The sequence below is a fragment of the Staurois parvus genome, unplaced genomic scaffold, assembly GCF_062004578.1.
Source record: "Staurois parvus isolate SC_StPar_1 unplaced genomic scaffold, SC_StPar_1.0 ptg000120l, whole genome shotgun sequence".
NCBI classification, from domain to species: Eukaryota; Metazoa; Chordata; class Amphibia; order Anura; family Ranidae; genus Staurois; species Staurois parvus.
Window position 1 is genome coordinate 2,150,702 of NW_028317916.1, and position 20,252 is coordinate 2,170,953.

General features: G+C 40.1%; 1 protein-coding gene across 5 annotated transcripts in view; it reads left to right on the forward strand.

The window, feature by feature from the left end:
• ST7 (suppression of tumorigenicity 7) overlaps positions 1 to 20,252 on the forward strand; it is a 134,685-nt gene that overhangs the window by 74,837 nt on the left and 39,596 nt on the right. For all 5 annotated transcript variants that reach the window (XM_089672090.1, XM_089672089.1, XM_089672094.1 and 2 more), the window contains 5 exons: positions 4,267 to 4,426; positions 5,805 to 5,859; positions 8,567 to 8,682; positions 13,044 to 13,119; positions 16,791 to 16,945. In XM_089672090.1, the coding sequence (XP_089528216.1) occupies positions 4,267 to 4,426; positions 5,805 to 5,859; positions 8,567 to 8,682; positions 13,044 to 13,119; positions 16,791 to 16,945 (562 nt within the window). The remainder of the gene's footprint in view (positions 1 to 4,266; positions 4,427 to 5,804; positions 5,860 to 8,566; positions 8,683 to 13,043; positions 13,120 to 16,790; positions 16,946 to 20,252) is intronic.

Here is a 20,252-nt window from a genome sequence, read left to right on the forward strand (position 1 = left end):
TGCGGTAGTTAAAAATCTCCATGGGTGATGCTTTAAAAAGTTCTACAGGTTAGCAGTGTAAAGTTACAGAGGAAGTCTACTGTGATAATTCTTGCTCTTGCTCTGATGTTCGTAGTGATACCTCACGTGTGTATTTTGAACACCATTTACATATGTGGGCATGGCCTATGTATGCATTCACCACTACCTGCAAGCACGGGGGGCGGGGGCACTTTAAACTTTTTCTAAAAAAAAATTATTTAATGGGATTTTTTTTCTTCTTTTTTTTTGCACTGTCCCTTTTAAGGGGCATGCATCCATTGTGATAGAAATAATTAGTGACAGGTCCTCTTTATGGAGAGATATGGGGTCAATAAGACCCCACATCTCTCCTGTAATGTAAAGCATTGGATCAAAAAAAAGCATTGATTTAGTGCTTTAAAAAAAAAAAAAAATGGCCGGAACCAGAAGTGATACTCATCTCTATGCCCAGCGCGGGGATCATTTGATGGCTTCTCAGGCAAGGCTGAGAACTACCAAGCGGCAGCCTGTAGTGGCGGAGGTGACGGCAAGGGGCGGGTTTTTTTGGCACCTGTATCTGTGCTTTTTTTTCATATCAGCCCACAGCCAAAACGTTTTGGTGCATCCCTAATATGCAGTAAAGCATGCTTGTTATACTCACTTTGTTATACTCACTGTGGAACCTAAGGGGTAAATCCTCCACATTGTGTAAATAGGCTGTTTTATCTTGTCTTCTCTGGTCCTCCCTTTCTTCCATCCTAATCCATCTGCTGATGGTACAGAGCCCTAGGAGGCGCTCTGCACACTCCATTTGTGGCTAATTCTTTTCAATGAGTCTGTCCATTTGGATATTCACAGTGAGAAGGAGCAGCAAATTCAGCTATTGCCCAGCACTGGAAAGCATAAAATAGAGTCTGCATGTTTAAGCACACGTCTCCTTAAAAAGTATATAAAGCAGAAGCTTCATTTTTAGTTTTGGAAAGTGTGGAAGTGTTTTTATTGCTGTCTAGATTCTAGATGTTTGCTGACCATTGTCAACTGAATAAAAAGTGATGGAAATCCCAAAATTTTATAGGTGTCTCCAGTACAGGAAGTGATGAGAAATCTTTCAGTTAGTGCACCTGCTGTGGTGACAACTGCAAGTTCCCTGTACTTTGAAGCAATTTCCTCTCATATCTTGTGTCCCCATGACATGAAGCAGAAGGAAATGTCCCTGTTGGGACACAGGACAAAAACAAATATTGGCTTTAGATGCATGTTTCAGGTTACGTGTTCATTTTGCAGAAAAGAAACACATAAACAAATTCTTAAGCATTTTCACCCTGAGCATTTTGTAGCTCAAATCTCCAGGATGCTCAGCAAGCCAAATACTATGCTTTTAAATTGTCCATGTTCACATTTGAGTGTTCAGGTGCTTGAAGCTCATTGTCTAAAGCTCCAAAACACTACATCAGCTACTGTTGAAGCCAAAGGGACATTCTCTGGCCATGGTGCATAAAGAAACACACGAAATACATTATTAAATTGTTATGCAAGTTTTTCTGGCGTTTCCTAAAAAAAAAAAATGTCTGAGACCAAAAATGCTCAGTCCTGCTCTAAAGAAACTGTACAGCACTTAATTCTAAAAATTGCTTGGTTTAGATATTGATATATTGAAATTTCTGCTGAAAGTACTGTTTTTAGTAGTGCTCCCTGCCACTGCCAGACGCTGCCGCCAAGGCAATTACGTTGGCAATTACTGTTGACTCCTGGATATCTATGTCATCGATCCCAGGAGTCTTCGGGCATCTAATGCAGGTACACAAAACATGCCTCACAATGTCGTTACTGCACAGGTGTGAGAAGATTCAGAGGTACATGCTGGGTAGTTAGCTGCATGAAATCCAGCAAATCAAGCCAGGCCGGCTTCAGCTGTCCAAATCTTGTATGGCTGTAGCTGGAATCGAGGTGGAAAAACGAAGAATAGGCAGTTTTAAGTAATTACAATGTGTACATTATTATTATGATTATACAGTATTTATAGTAGTGTACATGGGCAACATCCATTATGCTTATGAGGAATTACACGATCTCTGCAGCAGCCTCTATCAGGGCCGGATCTAGCTTGTGGGATCTGGGGGTGCAGTAAAAACAAGTCGGGACATGCTGTCAACACACCTTCATTTTATCCTCTCTGCCTAGCTCTTGTATTTCTGTTTTTCCGGCTCTTTATGCTGGCACTGGCTGTGTGTGTCACTTGACAGTTTGTCCTGCAGTGTGACATGACTTGGAAGTAAAGCCTGATATTACTTCTGAGAAGTGCAGAGGTAGTGCAGGAGTGAACATGAAACAAAAGTTCCCTGCATCTCTGTTGCTGCAGAAAAGTGCATGTATGAGGCCAATGTTTCTTAACCTTTTCAGGCCCTTTAAAAGTATCCAAAATCATCAGGTACCTCAGTCCCAAACTCTATTTACTGGGATGAAGGAAACAGACATTTGCACTGAATGATGTGACCCTTTCCTTGGCAATGCATGGAGGAGCCCGCTATAACATCAGAGTGCCCCCAGAACATCCGAGTCATTCCTGAGTGGGGGGAGCAGGTCTGGATGGAAGCCTTTTCTAAATTTACACCTTAGATTACCATCATCTGTTTCCATAGTGCAGGCGGGCTGGCTGCCAGAACCATAGCAATGCATGTCACCTTGCTTCCTTGACCACCCTCCTGCAGCAAGAAAATGAATGATGCAGTGCAACATGCAGAAATGCCAACTTGACCAATGTTTTTCTTCCTGGCAGTGCCACCATTATCCCCATTAGATTTCCCCTCTATTACTGTTCTGGGGATAGCTCAAAATTTGGGATTTTTCTTTTACTTTTCTTTTGATGATAATGGTAAACAGGACAAAGAGAGAAGGTGAATCTTCCTAACAAGGGCAGAGGTAGTAATAAAATCCTGACAGGGGTTCTAATCCCTTTTTCATTTTATCCAAAAAAAAACAAAACATGTTTGCCTTTTAGTTCTCTACTCTGCCAAAAGGGGAAAAATTACACAAGGAAGATAAATAGAATTGAGTCTAATGCAGAGTACCCTCTAGTAGTTATACTGCAAATCTCTCTTTAACACAATAACAAAGGGACACACATGTATAAGGTACACATTGCAAAAAGAAAAAAAAAACCTCAAGGTATGTACTCACTATACGTCACCTTTAAAGGGTAACTCCACTTTCGTGGGAAAAAAAATATAGCGTGTACAATTGCGACACAAGTAATATTGTAATTGAATGTTATTAAAAATTACCTTTCCTTTTCAATCTGCAGTGCTGTTATTTTCTGTAAAATGCAACATAGCAATAAAATCAGTGGGCCAGTAACACAAGCAGGAAATTACATTTTTGGGAGGTGATCTGTACACAATCTGTGTACAGAACGCCTCTCAAAAATGTCATTTCCTGCTTGTGTTACTGGCCCACTGATTTTCCCGAAGTATGCATTAAGATACAAGTCAGATTTTTGGCATCCCTTGCAACAAAATGGCATTTTTGGTGAGATGCTCCCAATGGGATGTCATATTTGAAAGAAAGCAAATCCTGCCATTTTCCTCATTGGAGCCCTGCATGTGCGGAAGCTGATAATTGTGAAGTTACATCCTTACAGATTCACTCTGCACATGGAAACAAACCGCTACTTTTTCAGAATAACAAAAGATAGGAATCTGCAACAAAGTTTGTTAAATTCCTAGCAATGTACATTGATCACACAGAGGGTAATTTTTTTTCTCAACAAAGGTGAAGTTATTCTTTAAAGTTCTTTAAAAGCTGACTGTAAAATGGGAACGATCAAGATAAAAAAAACTCTTTATTTTTACTGTACCCGTTTCAATGAATTGTACAATTCCTCCTTCCCTTTTCTTGCTTAGCCGTGTACTAGTGTTTTGTTATGGGTTTTTTTTTATAGCGAACAGGGGCGGACTGACAACTCATGGGGCCCCCAGGCAATAGGGGATCATGGGGCCCCTTTGTCCTCTCCAACACCCAAAAAAGCCTATGAAAAAGCCAATGAAAGGTATCAGGGGCATCTCATGGGACCCCCTACTGACCACGGGCCCTCGGGCAGTGACCGAGTGCTCGAATGGTCAGTCCGCCCGATAGTGAATAGTGATTGTGGTTACTATCCCAGGCAATTGTTTTCACTCCTACCTGCAGGATTACTTTTACTATGTGCAAGACACATTCCTCCTTTTGCAGGTTTGCGTTCATAAGTAACCATTGTTTCTCTCTTTTTAGATATTTGAATGGTGGTATTTTCGAAAGTATGGAACATCATTCATTGAACAAGTCTCTGTAAGTCACTTGCGCCCTCTGTTGGGAGGTGTTGACAACAGCACACCAAGTAACTCGAATACAAGTAATGGAGATGCTGACTCAAGTCGACAAAGTGTCTCAGGTATGAGCAAATTATGCTGGAAACCGCTAAAGAGATTATCCTGTGTCCAGTGTGAAAAGAGTTAAAGTAACTGAAGTTTGTTTTTGTTTTTCGGCTTTGGAACGAGGGATTGGAATCCATAAAATGTCAGGTTTATATTGCTGTTTGTTAGGGAGATTTACCCTCTCTATTTGTTTTCAGAAGTAAAAGTAAAAGATAATTCCCAAATTTTGGGTTGCCCACAGAAAAGTAATAGAGGGGAAACCTTCCAATGGAGACACTCATTCTGGTGACCTGGGGGTCCCCCAATGGATTCCCTTAATTTGAAGGGATTTCCTCTCACTTCCTGCTTTGGCTATGGGACAGTAAGTGAAGGGACATCTTCCCAATGGGACACAGATGGCAAAAATTAACCAACGGGTTATAACCTTCCCTCACTCTGTCCAACTAGGGATGGTGTTGAATATCTTCGATGAGTGAATGCAGAAGACATCAGTTTGAACTGCTTATCAGATCATTCAGAATGTTACTGCATTTGACCCATATTTGACCTGCTTCATTTGATTTTACATGTCTATAGGTTTGTTTAGGGCAGTGTTTCTCAACTCCAGTCCTCATGGACCCCCAACAGGTCATGTTTTCAGGGTTTCCTTTATTTTGCACAGGTGATTTGATCAGTTTCACTGCCTTAGTAATTACCACAGCTGTTTCATCTGAGGGAAATCCTGAAAACATGACCTGTTGGGGGTCCATGAGGACTGGAGTTGAGAAACACTGGTTTAGGGAAAGAAGCAGTTCTGAAGTGAACAAAAGCACATCAATGCTGGCCCTTGTGGCTTGTTCACACTTGACTAAACTTCTAACTCTTACCAAATGCTCCTATAGCTTTAGTATAGGCATTAGACAAGCGATAATGAGTTTTAGTATGGGCATTAGACAGGCGTTACTGAGCTTTAGACTTGCTTTTTTTTTACAAACGTTAAAAATGCTCCCCAAATTCCCTATGTGCAGTTTTGAAGCATTTTCTAAGCAGTTGACAAGCGTTAAAACCACATCACAGACTAAATAAACTGTAATATTATTAACGCTCTGCAACCGCACCACAAATGCCTTGCAAATTCCTGCCAGTGCATTTGAGGAGCGTCACCATAGACTTGAATGGGAGGCGTTGAAAGGCTTCAAACTCCTCCTGACACGACATGAGGCTTTAATTTTGAAGCAATGCAACGCTGACGTTTCAAGTTTTGATAATGTGAACAGCACTGTGCTACCCATAGTATAATTTACATAGGCATTTGAGGAGCATTAAAAATGCCCCTCAGATGCTTGCTTTCAAAGCCAGTGTGAAATAGGCCTTGTTATGTTGTATAATTTTAACCTTTGTTATTTTCAAATACAGAATGTAAAGTATGGCGAAACCCGTTAAATCTCTTTCGAGGAGCAGAATATAATCGGTAAGGTCTAAACTGTGCCACCATATCTGTCTATTATTTGACTATGATTGACCTTGAAAATTCCTGTGTTCATTTAGTTGGTTAAAATGAGAATGATCAGTTAAACTCTGAGGTTGTCTCTTTTAAAAGGAGGAGGAAGGAATAGATCTCATTACTATTCTAAGTCTAGGGAATAAATAATACAAAAAGGCTTTTCCCTATTTCCAGTGCAGAAATCTACATTTCCAAGATCATACAAGAGTCTTTGTAGCCTGAGATGTCTAAGCAATTGTCATTTTGATGGCTTCAGCAACAATCCTTCAAAACATAACACCGGTGCTTTACAAAGTATTTAAATATTCAATTTTGTTCAGTTTTATAGGTTTGCAATATAATCTTTATAGCATTGTTCCTTGTCAAATTCTTGCACTTTCATTTTTTTCAATATGTATAATAAATATTTTACATTTTAAAGTGGATCTACACTGTATCTGAACACCACAAAATAAAAATACAATTTTATTTTTATTTTTTTTAAACAAACTCGCCTATCCATCCAGGTCCTCCATGCTTTATTCAGCTGAGAAATCACTTTGAAAAACACTCCCTAGCATTTCTGGCCATTTTGAGTAAGGGCATATGATTCATGTAGCATTTACTTCCTGGAATCCATCCTTAGTTCAGGCATGCAGGCAGAAGGGTGTGCTTAGCTGAGATAGCCCCTCCTGAAGACTCCTGGGATGTATGAAATCATTTGCCTAGGCATAGGGAACAGGAAGTAACTGAATAAATGGATACAGAAAGTTTTAAAACAAGTAAATATAATATTTATTTTTTATTTTATTTATTTCAGGTACTTGTATAGCGCCATCAATTTACGCAGCTCTTTACATATATATTGTACATCCACATCAGTCCCTAACCCTCAAGGGGCGTACAATCTAAGGTCCCTAACTGTCATTCATACATACACATATTAGGGCTGATTTAGACAGGATTCAGTTAACATACCAGCATGTCTTTGGAGTTTGGGAGGAAACCAGAGTACCCAGAGGAAACCCACGCAGACACAGGGAGAACATGCATACTCCAGGCAGGTGGTGCCGTGGTTGGGATTCGAACCAACGACCCTAGTACTGCCAGGCGGAAGTATACCTTTCTATCTATTTACTAATGTTAGCAGCATACAAATTAAAAATAGTCAAAGTTAAGAGAGTGAAGTTCCACTTTAACTATTATGTTTTAGTTTACAAACTACAACATTTTGAATGGTAACTTTATTATCACATTATTATGTGGATAGATCATTTTACCTGTCACAAATTTTACAAAGGGCTCACAAGGTGGTCTGGGTCTTGTTCACCACTGCATACTTTTTCTACATAACCATATCTGCTTACATTTGGTTACATTTATTTTAAATGTGGCTAGTTGTTTAGTTGATTAGTTAATAATCTTTATTAAGGAAAATAAAGACCAACACAGCAGGACATCTAAAGCCTGTCATTATAAAGCATTGGCCCTTGATATAATATTCATCATCATCATGCTCATCAACATCCTTCCCATATGATTATATGTCAAATTAACTTGTTTTATGCATTTAATCTCCCTGTAATTATTGATAATCCTATAATATTGGAAAGGCCTAAAATGTCTGCTTGCACAGTCATCTTGGATGTGACATCAGCAGTCCTAGAGCTGTCACTCAAACAAAGCTTTGCAATATCCCCACTATAATTTATTTATGTTTCTCATTTATCTAATAACAGAGCATAGAGGCTGATAGTAGAAACTTGCACACAGCAGAGCACTGAATAATGGCAGCAGTGATACCTCTCTCATTCTGTACATATTACATTCAACCCTAGTTTGTTTACACTTTAGTGCACTAATGACAGCTGCAACTGGCACTTCTGTTAATTGCTTTATGGGTGTACAGATAATAAATCTCCGATTTTGCCTGAAACTGTACATTTTTTTTATCGAGTAACTGTACAGGCTCCTGTGCAGGGGTGAACTGACCATTTGGAAATTCGGGCACTGCCCGAGGGCCCAGGGTCAGTAGTGGGCCCCAAGAGATGCCCCTGGTACCTTTTTCATAGGCTTTTTAGAGTTTGGGAAAGGACACGGGCCCCATGATCCCCTATTGCCCGGGGGCTTCATGAGCTGTTAGTCCGCCCCTGCTCCTGTGTACACCTAAAATGCTGTATGCAAGTCTTTTTTTTTTTTTTTTTTTTTGCCAATGCACTTCAACAGTATTTTTCTCTTGTCCATGCATTTTACCTGTGCTGGAAAACACAGCAAAATGTATATCAACATATCTGTTGTGAACAAGCTGCATCTTGATGTCTTGACAGAAAAAAATAAATGGATGATTGTAGTGAAGAAATGGTTAGGATAGCATGGAAAATGTATCAACTGCGCGTGCACAGCTTTCACAGCATAAATATAAGAAACATGGTAAAATATTGTTGGAAGATTAATTTCATTGTTGCCTGCTTATATAACCATGTAGCAAGATTGGGGCCTCATATTTTTCCCAGCCACAGCCTTTGCTTGCCGATATAGACAATGACATAGGTTCTTCCAGCTTACCAGTAGTGACTGAGCTTTAAATACTGCACATTTGTTTCAGAACCATTGTTTCAACTAAATATGACTAGGAGTATTACTATACACGAATGTGTAAAAATATTTTTTCTGTTGATTTGTCATTGCATTACAGATACACATGGGTGACAGGAAGAGAACCGTTAACATATTATGATATGAATCTTTCAGCACAAGATCATCAAACGTTCTTCACATGTGACACAGATCACATGAGGCCAGCAGATGCAAGTAAGATGCTTGTACATGTATAAGAAATTTCCATACCATTGTGTTCTGGATAATAGGATTCTGTGCAAATGGTTTTCTAACTTTGTGATGAGTAAATCAGTTTCCACTTACTAATAAAGGTTTCCCAATTAATTTCTCCCCTTACATCCAGGTGTGCCCAACAGCAGAGTCCTCCACTTACATCCAGGTGTGCCCACCAGCAGGGTCCTCCACTTACATCCAGGTGTGCCCACCAGCAGGGTCCTCCCCTTACATCCAGGTGTCCCCACCAGCAGGGTCCTCCCCTTACATCCAGGTGTGCCCACCAGCAGGGTCCTCCCCTTACATCCAGGTGTGCCCACCAGCAGGGTCCTCCCCTTACATCCAGGTGTGCCCACCAGCAGGGTCCTCCCCTTACATCCAGGTGTGCCGAACAGCAGAGTCCTCCCCTTACATCCATGTGTGCCAAACAGCAGAGTCCTCCCCTTACATCCATGTGTGCCAAACAGCAGAGTCCTCCCCTTACATCCATGTGTGCCGAACAGCAGAGTCCTCCCCTTACATCCACGTGTGCCGAACAGCAGGGTCCTCCCCTTACATCCATGTGTGCCGAACAGCAGAGTCCTCCCCTTACATCCAGGTGTGCACACCAGCAGGGTCCTCCCGTTACATCTAGGTGTGCCGAACAGCAGAGTCCTCCCCTTACATCTAGGTGTGCACACCAGCAGGGTCCTCCCGTTACATCTAGGTGTGCCGAACAGCAGAGTCCTCCCCTTACATCTAGGTGTGCACACCAGCAGGGTCCCCCCGTTACATCTAGGTGTGCCGAACAGCAGAGTCCTCCCCTTACACCTAGGTGTGCCCAACAACATAGTCCTCCCCTTACATCTAGATGTGCTCAATACCTATTGCATTCACCCATATTGCCTCATAAAACAAACAAAATATAAACAATAGTAAAACAACTCCTCCTTCTTCTTCTTGGCCCACTGCCCAAACTTTCTGTGAGTTTGTACTGTAACAAAAAACTGATCTGAAATTTTTGTTTTCCTCAAACCAGAGTATAGGTATAAAACATGCAGTAGAGTATTCAGAGTAATCTGCTAGCAGATAGCTTGTTCACCTTGCACTGGGTAAGCTTCCAGCAATACAGTGAGATCACAGAGCATGTTCAATATTTGTCATGCAGGGGAGTCAACCGTCAGAAATTCAGTAACTGTGAGTGGATACCTTGGACAATCCAGTAAGAAGTTCAAGAGGACCTCTCTACAGCAACACACCTTTCTTTCTGGCTACAATGTCATGTGGATTTAGGCTTCTATTATTAGACAATAACATTGTGTCATTTGCATAGAATTGCAAAAAGGTGTAAGAAAGGAGATACAAACCAGACAGCAGTGTTGTTGCATATGGTGTTTTTATAGGAGGAGAATTAAGGGATGGGCCGTGATGCTATATTGGTATGCAGTGAGTGAAGATAACTCAGGATGTTGAGTGGAGAGACAAGGCTGAGTGGTCTCTGCTTAGCACTACAGCACTCTAGCATATATATAAAAGTGCTGAGGGAGATCCCATGGCAGAGTCTCACCACAATTCTCATGTAGCAGCAAGCAAATGGGAGTGAGTGTGATCAGGAGTGTTTCTAGCTCTATAACACCCTCTGGAGTCCAGCCAGTAAAATGCTTTTTGGAACAACAAACCCTCACCTTGTAAAACAAATCATACAATGTAAAATAGAAATGAAAGCCAAAACATTTGTGTGTAAATATAAAAAAAATATAAATCCTTTCTCCCCACACATAATTTCTGTTATCAGATGCATGCGGAGCTTAGTGAGCTGGAGGAGGAGAAAGAGCAAAACACTGCTCTTCCAGTGAGTGTGTGTGGGGGGTGTCAACAAAAGTCTGATCATTGGAAGAGAGCAGGGTGAGTCCTCAGAGCTCTCGGCTCTTCTGCATAGCATGGTCCGTTTTTAACAGGAAAGCAGAGGGACTGGCAAAAAAAGAAGGCAATACTAAGCGAACAGGATATTTTTAATACAAGTACATGGTAAAGCAGGCACATATCAGGAATATGAAATGTTGGGTTGATATGCTCTTTAAGCCACTGCGCACAGCTTGGCTGATAAAACATGCTGTATATGATGTTCTTTGGGTCCTTTCTTTATGTTGGAAAATACAGCTTGTTGTTTCTGAGGCCGAAAAATAAGGATAAATTGCAGTGGTGATACCATAATATTTCAAATCTTTCTGGGTTCTAGCTTTCATCAAAATAGTGGTTTTATCTTGGAAATGCAGGATCCATGCTATCATAGCTCTGTGAGGTGCACATGGAGGTGGAGCTCCTATATGAAGTCTGTGAGCCCTCACTATAGCTGAAAGTGTAGAAAAGCATTTTTACCCCATAGGATCCTTTAACTGTGTCTCAAGATAGGACCCAGAATTTCTACCTTGTACAACCAGTAGTTCTATGTTTATACACTTGAGCCAGTCTTCAAAATCGGACCATTTACTTGAGCAAATGGTTAAATCTTGCTTGGTTGTTCAGCGCTCAGCAGTGAGAAGGTTAACCGTGTCCTCTAAATCACTGACTGAAGGGCTTGGAACAATAAGAGGGCAGCTCCAGTTTTACTAGATTTTTGCAAACTAAAAAAAATAGTTTAAACTTTTTTTTTTTGTTATTCAACCTGGGCTCTATGCGTTTTAGTACTTGCTGGCTTTATATTATGTAGTGCTTTTATTGTAAAAAAAAAAATAAAGCAGGGTGAATTTTTTAAATTTGTAGCGGTCTCATTCTTCTGTCCAGCATTCTAGACAGGCAGTTTCATCTGTTGAGGAACATGGGAACAAATGCTCAGAGCTGCCTCCTTTTTTTTTTTTATCCATTAAAAGAGCAGATTTTTCTGACAAGATATGATGTAGAACTGAAAAAGTGAAAAACTGAGCCGCCTTCTTTTTGCTGTTGCGTGTCATGGACTCGCTGTCTAATGGTATGCATGTCCTGTATAAGCAGTAATCTGTTGTCACAGTCTCTATTTGTTGAGCGAGGGAAAACTGACAGGCTTATATAGCATCCATTATTTGGAAGTCCATTATAAGTGTGGGTTCTGTTGTCAGCTCAGGCTCAGATTGTGCATTCTGTTTACCCTTGGCTGTAGCTCATTCCTTCTGAAGGAGAAGCACAGATGGAGTTGGCACCATCTTTCTGCTCCCTTTGCGAATGTGGTCACTCATCTGAGCCGCATGTGGTGTTGTGCCCTATTTTCACCATACCAGCGTCAGCAGGGTGATGGGGGGAAGCTTGCTAAAGACAGCAGTAGATGTCTGCTTTTATACTGGAAGTTGGACACACCCTTATCCTTATTTCTGTTTGTTTTATATCAAATAAACAGCATTCTTCTCTCCATACATGAGGTTACGCATGTCTGTCTGTACTGTATACGCAGTACTAACATAGCTTTGTTACCAGTGGGGATGTAAAGAATATCAGGTAAAAAAGAAACACACATTGGATTGATATGTTTATATGGAGGTTATATGCTTGTTAGAATGTGGGCAGTGAGGTTATCTTCACCAATGGAGACTTTTAAAAACAGAAGTCCCAACCTTTCTCTATTCTTCTGAAAATTGTTTTTATTGTGGTCTGTGGCCCTGTTAAAGATTCTGCTCACTCTGTTTGGATGACCATACATAAATGAATCGAAGTCTCCTCAACAGTGGCACAGATGGCAATTTAAAAAAAAAACCTGGCAGAGGTTGTAACCCTATGCAGTCCATCGTTTGAAAGAACATTTTTGGCTGGGGTTTCACTTGAAAAATACCTTCTTCTACCTGTGAATTTTGTACAATAGCATTTTAGGTATTTGGACGTAAGTAATACATGTGTATAACGTTTTTCCTTAAAATTCTTCAGTTGTATGTTAATCTACACATTCTAAACAGATTTAAAATGTTTTTTTCTGCCAATAGGAATATATTGAAATATAATAGTAATAAGCGTCAGACGTGCTGGTAGGTGAATTGGCTCCTGTCTAAATTGCCCCTAGTATGTGTATGTATGAATGACAGTTAGGGACCTTAGATTGTACAGCCTTTGAGGGTTAGGGACTGATGTGAATGTACAATATATATGTAAAGTGCTGTGTAAATTGAAGGCGCTATATAAGTACCTGTAATAAATAAAAAATAAATAAGCATTTTGCTAGTTAGGATTTTCTATTTTACTGCTGTGCTATAACAACCAAGAGTAGTAGTATGTGATAATGTATAGTCATAAAGTAATGATTTTAATAGCAGTATTTAGGTGTTAATGATTGGTAATTACATTTTAAGCATTTACGCTTTTGTTATGTTATACTTTTTCCTGTCTTTGTCTTTAAATAGTAATGCAGAAGGCATGGCGTGAAAGAAACCCACAAGCCAGAATTTCTGCTGCACACGAAGCATTAGAATTAAATGAGTGAGTAGCCATGTTCAACTGAGTAGTCACATCTATCTATAATCAGTGTTTGGTTGCTTCTTTATGGGAAAAGACACAGTTTAGAGCATGACCAAAGGCTGAAGTAAAATGTAACTAGCCAGTCAAAATATTTTTTTTTCATTTCACTAATTAACCTTTTACTAAATGTTCTGATTGGTTGGTGTGACATATGGCATGTTGCTCTTTTTCTTACTAGAATAACTTTTTGCACTGTGCAAAATTCACTCAGTGAGTGGCCCCACTGGCACCACTCCGTTCGACAAAAGTAGATTGTTCCATCAACTTTTGTTGAAGGAGCCTGCTGGAAATTGTTCAGAAAGGCTACATGCAATCAGAGCCGCTGTATGATGCAATGGGGTTCATCTGCGCTGTAAAGCATGGATGGAGGAATCTGTGCTGGCTGAATTCTAGTAACTCAGTTACTTGTGGATTGTGTAATTGTATCCCTATCTCTGGTTTGCCAAGCTTGTGCAGTGAGGCCTCATATAGCCTAGAGAGTACAGTCCCGTCAACTCTGAGTGCTGACTGCACAGGTGCCTTCAGCGCTGTAAAGGATATACACAGCGGAGCAGGGTGTGGCTGTGCTTCTGAGAGAAGGAAAGCTGGGTATACAAATTTGGTCAGTTCAGCAGGAACCGGACAAATTTTGGTACATATGCAGAGATAGAAATTTTTTTTAAAAACTACTTGTCCAGGGACTAAATTGGGGCCCCAATCTACTTGTCACTCATGACAATCTACTTGTCCAGATTAAAAAATGTTGTTGAACCAAAATCGTATTTAAATCGGAGGTGATTTTAGGTATGTCTGGGGCTTTTAAAAACAAAAGAGTCTTTATGGTGACTTAAAAGTGTAATTTTTTTAACATTGCACTGTTTATCTCCTCCTCCCCTCCCTGCATGTCTCTAGCACCGCACCCAGGGACTAGCAGGGAGGGGAGAGACCTTGCAGTGTGATGAACAACGATTGGCTGCTCATCAGGAAAGAGTGGGGCAGGGCTTATACTTTATCCCTTTCACTGCCAGAGCCATTTTTGCGTTTTTTGCATACGTTTAAAAAATAATTTTAGGCCTGAAGATTACATAAAACCCCCTAACATGATATATTTTCTGAAAGCAGAGACCCTAGAGAATAAAACAGTGGTAGTTCTTTTTTTTTTTTTTTATGTTGCATAATTTTTCCGCAAAATTTTAGTAAGCAATATACGCAAGTTAATTTTAGGGAACAATAAAGCAATAAATAAATAAAATAATTTTTTTGTAAAATATAAAAGGTGAGGTTGCAGTGAGTAAATAGATATCCAACTTGTAAAACCTTAAATTTGCGTGCACTCATGAAATGGTGACGAACTTCAGTACCCTATATTTTCTATAGGTTGACACTTTTTTAAAGCTCCTTATAGGTCATCAGTTTAGTATTACGGAGAAGTCTGGTGCTAGAATTATTGCTCTCATTTTAGCGTGCGCGGTGATATGTGACATCAGTCTCAATTGACGTCTCATGCATAGGCGCCCCAGCTTGTATTTTTACATTTGTACGTGCCTATATGTGGGGGTGGTGGCATGAATATTTTTTTTTTTCAGGGGGGTGTTATGTGCTTGGGTGTAACTTTCATTTTGTACAATTAAACATGAAAAAAAAAATTTTTTCCCCTTTTTTTCTTTTTTTATCACATAGGGGACAAAGTCCCCTATGTGATTATTTTTGGTGACAGGTTCTCTTTCAGACATCCAAAGTCTAAAAGACCCTGCATGTCTCCCCTCTGCTCCACAGAATCTAATGTTGTGCACATCTGCACCATATTACATTCATTCCCAGGGATTGTATTACAATCTCTCAATGGGGACCCGGAAGTGACATCGTAACATCACTTCCGGTCAGCACAAGAAGGGGAGGGGAGTGGACTTGTACGCTCTTCTCCCTCCCTCTCTAGCCGACGGTGAGCCGGGCCTGCAGATGGGCAAGCGGAGCCCTGGAAACCTCCCGCCCAGGTCGCGGAGAGGCTGGCACTGTGTAAGCAATCAGTGGCAGCGCTGCCGCCGATTGTTTCACCTGACGGGTGAGCCCGCTGCTTGCCCGCAGTAGGGCTAAAGGAAGAGAAAAACAACCTGCCTGGAACTACTTGTCCCGGGCGTCGGGCGATAGGAATCAAACATCCCTGATATGTAACCCTGTCTGTTGAACAGAAGCTTGTCCGTTAGACAGTCCTGCTGGAAAAGCAGCGTCCGATCAGCTGCTGCAGCCATTGACTGCATTGTTGATTAGTGTATCCTGACGGGGGAAAATTGAACACAAGCTTGCAATGTGATTGCGTGTAAACCTGCACTTTTGTAAATGTTGAACAATTATGATATTAATAGGGCAAACTACAAGTTGTATTTAAAAGAATTTGTTTTGGTTACTGTTTTTCCATATGGGGTGCCTTCAAAGCCTGTATCCTTTCCTTTCCTCAATTTTATTGTAAATGTTGGTGCAAGCTGTTTCTAGAGAGAACCTGTTTTTTTTGTTTTTTTTTATTGCACTGCTAAAGTATTTTAATGCAGCAGAAAAGGCCACATTTTCGCCTCCCCTAAAAGAAGGCAGCTTTACCAAACAAGTTTCTGATGAATATAATGAGCACCCTCTAATGCAACTGTAATAATTTGTAATGGTTGTGCAGGATACATAATATGTGCAAAGGTCTGAGAACAGTTTTTTTTTTTTCAAAAAACAAGTAAATGACACAAGACAGGCCCTTCCCACTCATCAAACAGTGAGAAAGAAAAAAGGGGGAAGGCAGAGACCGTGAACAAAGCTATAAATGAGTTTATAGATTCCTTGTTTACACCAGAAAGTCCATGTAAATGAGTCCATAAAGTCTGTATCCTGCACCACAAAACACCAGCAGCTGCTCCTCTATAAGAGTGAAGTGACCTTTGAGAAAATAAAATTGAACAGAATAGGGGGTCAGATTAAGTACAGTAGTATGAGCACAGTTTTTCTTAAAACAATTAGCAACTTACTTTTAGCTGTGAAAACAAAGTATGTCTCCATGATTTAAATCACTGATTTCCATGGGTCTGCAAGGTGGGTGGTCAGGATGCTCCTGTAGCCACCTGCAGGAGCAGATGCCACTGTAGGATGAGGCAGGTGATGCCGAGAACCATGCTGGAACACAGGGGCCACTGGATTGGAAGTGACATCACCATGGGAGGAACAGAAGCAGAGGGGTGTGCTTAAATGTTTCAAAGCCCTGTGGCTTCTTCCTCAAACCTGATGATCTGCTGCTTGGGTTTTAGCATTATCTGGCTCATCCTACAGTGGCATCTGGCCACAGCAGCATTCTGACCATCCACCTTACAAACCCATGGAGAGCAGTGATTTAACTTTGCAAGTAAGTTGCAAATTGTCTTTTACTAAAAACTGTGCTTGTGCTAAAGTACTGGCATCCTCTGCAGTTCCATCTGTGAACAGTTACTTTGGCTGCCTTATGTGGATATCAGTATATTTGCATTACACATTCTTTACACACACACACGCACGCATATATATATATATATATATATATATATATATATATATATATAAAGAAAATTTGATTTCTATCTCAAAAATTGTCATATTCACTATCCTGAAGTTGTGTTTTTGGTTTTTTTTTTTGTTATCTGCAGATGCGCTACTGCATTTATTCTTCTTGCTGAAGAAGAGGCGACTACTATTGTGGAGGCAGAGAAGCTGTTTAAGCAAGCACTTAAAGCTGGAGAAGGCTGCTATCGGAGAAGTCAACAGTTACAGCACCATGGTGCTCAATATGAAGCTCAGCACAGTAAGAGCCATCTCTTCTATACAGCTTACCTCTGAAGTGGGATTTACAGTCCCATCCAAGTTACAATTCAAATACCAATTCAGAGGTTAAAGTGAAAATCCAGCATGTTAAGTTTTTTTTTTTTTTTCTTTAAGAAAAGGTACTATGTATATTGCAAAGATTATATTCAACTCTGTTGTAGACCTCTACCATCTCCTATCTTGTAGAGATAATGAGAAGGACGTGTTGATCAATGTAGTCAACCTTTAATATAGGTTTTTCTCACTTCTGCCCCATAGGACTAGCATGTACAGGTGGAAAAGATGCACGCTAGCACAGAAGAGAGTTCTCTTTCTTGAAGTGAGTTTCAGTTGCCTGAGACTGGTGGAAAACTGTACAGTTTTTTTTATCCAGTTTTTCGGATCTCATAGCTGTGTAAATACCCTTGTCTAACAGAAAGAAGACACTAATATCTGAATTATTATACAGGATTTATATAGCGCCAGCAGTTTGCACAGCGCTTTACGTATAAAGGAGACAGTACAATTACAATACTTGAATATGAAATACTGTCACAATAATATTGGAGCAAGCCTGTTAAAAGAAAAAAAAATCACACTGAAATTTTATTTCAACTGAATGTACAATATTAACTAAAAATATGTATTCCTTGAAGTACATTTTAGTTTTGATGGTTAGTGTAGCACCAACAACCAATTGTTGGGATAATTACTTGGTTGTTGGATTGTATGGTACAGTATGTGATCATTTAAACTTTGTCAATAACATTATATTTGTATGACAAATACATGCTTTGTGTTTGTCATTTAAGTAGGTCCAATAAATTAATCTAGTCTACCCATACTTCTCACATGAAAAGCAATATATGTTTGTGATCTAGAAAAGTAAACTGCAGGTCTCCACAAAATTAAGGAGTATATGGTGTTGAGTGGGATGCTTTGTGTTTTGGAATACCTGTTTAAATTTTGAAGTTCATCTTCATTCTATTCTGTCTTCTGCGGAAGAGCCCACGATAAAACTTTCCAGTTTGTATATTTTCTAAAATTCTAAATCAGTGGTCTCCAAAATGCTGCCTGCAGGCCAGATGCAACCCTTTGCTTGCATTTATCCAACATTTGGGTAACCATTCCTCCCATTTATATAAGGCCTACTGACACCAATAATGAGGCACTATTCCTTGCACTGACACCAACAGTGGCACATAATTCCTCCCACTTCCACTGACACCAACAATGGGGCATAATTTCTCCCATTGATACCAGTGCTGGGGCACTATTCTTCCCATTGACACCAACAATGGGGCACTCCTTCAACAAATATTCCTTCTACGGACCACAGGCACTAGGTCATTTTTTTACTCCCAATGATTAACAAGCCTGAGGCATTGTTTACTTCCACTGATGCTGGGGTATTTTGTACTACCAATGGCCACAGTTTGGCCCTCCCTAAAGTCTATACAATAAACTGGCCATTTGTTTAGAAAGTTTGGAGACCCCTGTTCTAAATAAAATCAGTGTTTATTTAACATTGCCATGTCTGATCTATGTCATCAAGTGACACCCCCCCTTCCCCATCTTCATCTTCTATAAGTGTGCTCTGCTGATAATTGAACCAGGCAATTGGGCAATTACAACACTAGTAGTAGCTGCCTTTATAGAATTTGGTGGAGACTCTGCCTGAGAATTTGCACACAATAGAACACAAGCAGCAGTGGGTGTGAATTGGCCACACACTTAAAAGCTGATAATTATGAAGATTAGATCTAGGATCTAAATTGGGTTTGTTTGTTTGTTTCAGAGGGTGAGGAAACAAGTATGATGGAGAAAAGGTGAAAATGAAGTTAATTTGCATGCAAGATGGACCTGTACCAGTCTGCACCTCTTGCTGCACATGTGCCAATATTGTAACCTGCTTTTACCACCTTAAAAAAAAAAAAAATATAAAACAAGAAAAAAGAAAGTAAACTATATTAAGTTGGAAATTAAACTGGAAATTAAACTGATCATACAAATGAGTGTGTTTAAAAATATACTCATCTACTATAATCCTTTCTTCAACAAATGTAAAAATATACTAAGCCACAAGCTGGGCATAACAGTTAAGTGCCTACTGAATTTTTGTTTTTCAATCACATTTGGTTAACTGAGGTTTAGTATAATTTTTGCATAGGCCTGTTGCTTTGTAAGCTTTTAGAGAAACATTTCTGCTGCTAGTCTTTTCTCATAGAAAGGGAAATCTGCCTGTACCTTCTCTACGGAAGCTCAGTACTATGGTAAAAGTGGTATTAAGCCGAAAACAAAAAATGTTATATTTTGCAGCGTACTAATCATTAGATGTGGTGGCTGTATTCATTTTCTTATTTTAGTCTTTTTCCCTCTGTTTGCACCTGGAGATCCAGACAGTTCCACACTTCCTGTATTAGAATGCCTACGCTCTGGATATGGCAACATTTACACATGGGAATGGGGTTTACATACCAGCAAGGGTTCCCAGCGATTAACTGTGAGAGGCAGCCCCATTAAAAGCAGTGGGAAGCTAGCAGCTCCCACAGCTAATCACAACCACTTACACACAGCCACAGTCTGCTTCATTGTGCAATCCTTTTCAGTGCTAAGGCCCTTGTGCTGCGATTGTTCAGTGTCTCTCCTGAACCCGCCAAATTTCGATCCATCTATGGCCAGCTTTACTGATCAGATCACCAGGTGAAAATAAAGGAAAGAACTGAAAAAAGAAAACTTTCTTTTTTCAGCCAGCACATCTTAGAACTGACAAGTTGCATTATAATAAATGTTTGCTTTTGGGTTTAATACCACTCTAAGGCGCCACCTCTACCTAACTGACCTCCATTATAATCTACTGGATGGATCTGACTTTTTCATTGCAAAGCTAAATCTGGATAATGAAGTCCAGTACTCCTCTCAAAGGGGAAATACTGCCTATAGTAAAGATTGCAGGACGTACCTTTTATCTTTACCTCAGGAATTGTAGTGTGTGTGTGTAAACAATTAAAGGAACACTTCTTAATCAGAGTTTAGCATCAAGTCAATTCAACTCCTGGGATATAGATCTGGTCAGTTAAGTAGCAGAGGAGGTTATTAGTTTCAGCTGCTTTTGTGTTAAGAAATTAACAGGTGCACTAGATGGGCAGCAATGAGACAACCCCCAAAACAAGAATGGTTTTTACAGGTGGAGGCCACTGGCATTTTTCTCCATAGTCATGTTTCTGACTGTTTTTCACTAGTTTTGCATTTGGCTAGGGTCAGTGTCACTACTGGTAGCATGCGGCGATACCTGGACCCTACAGACA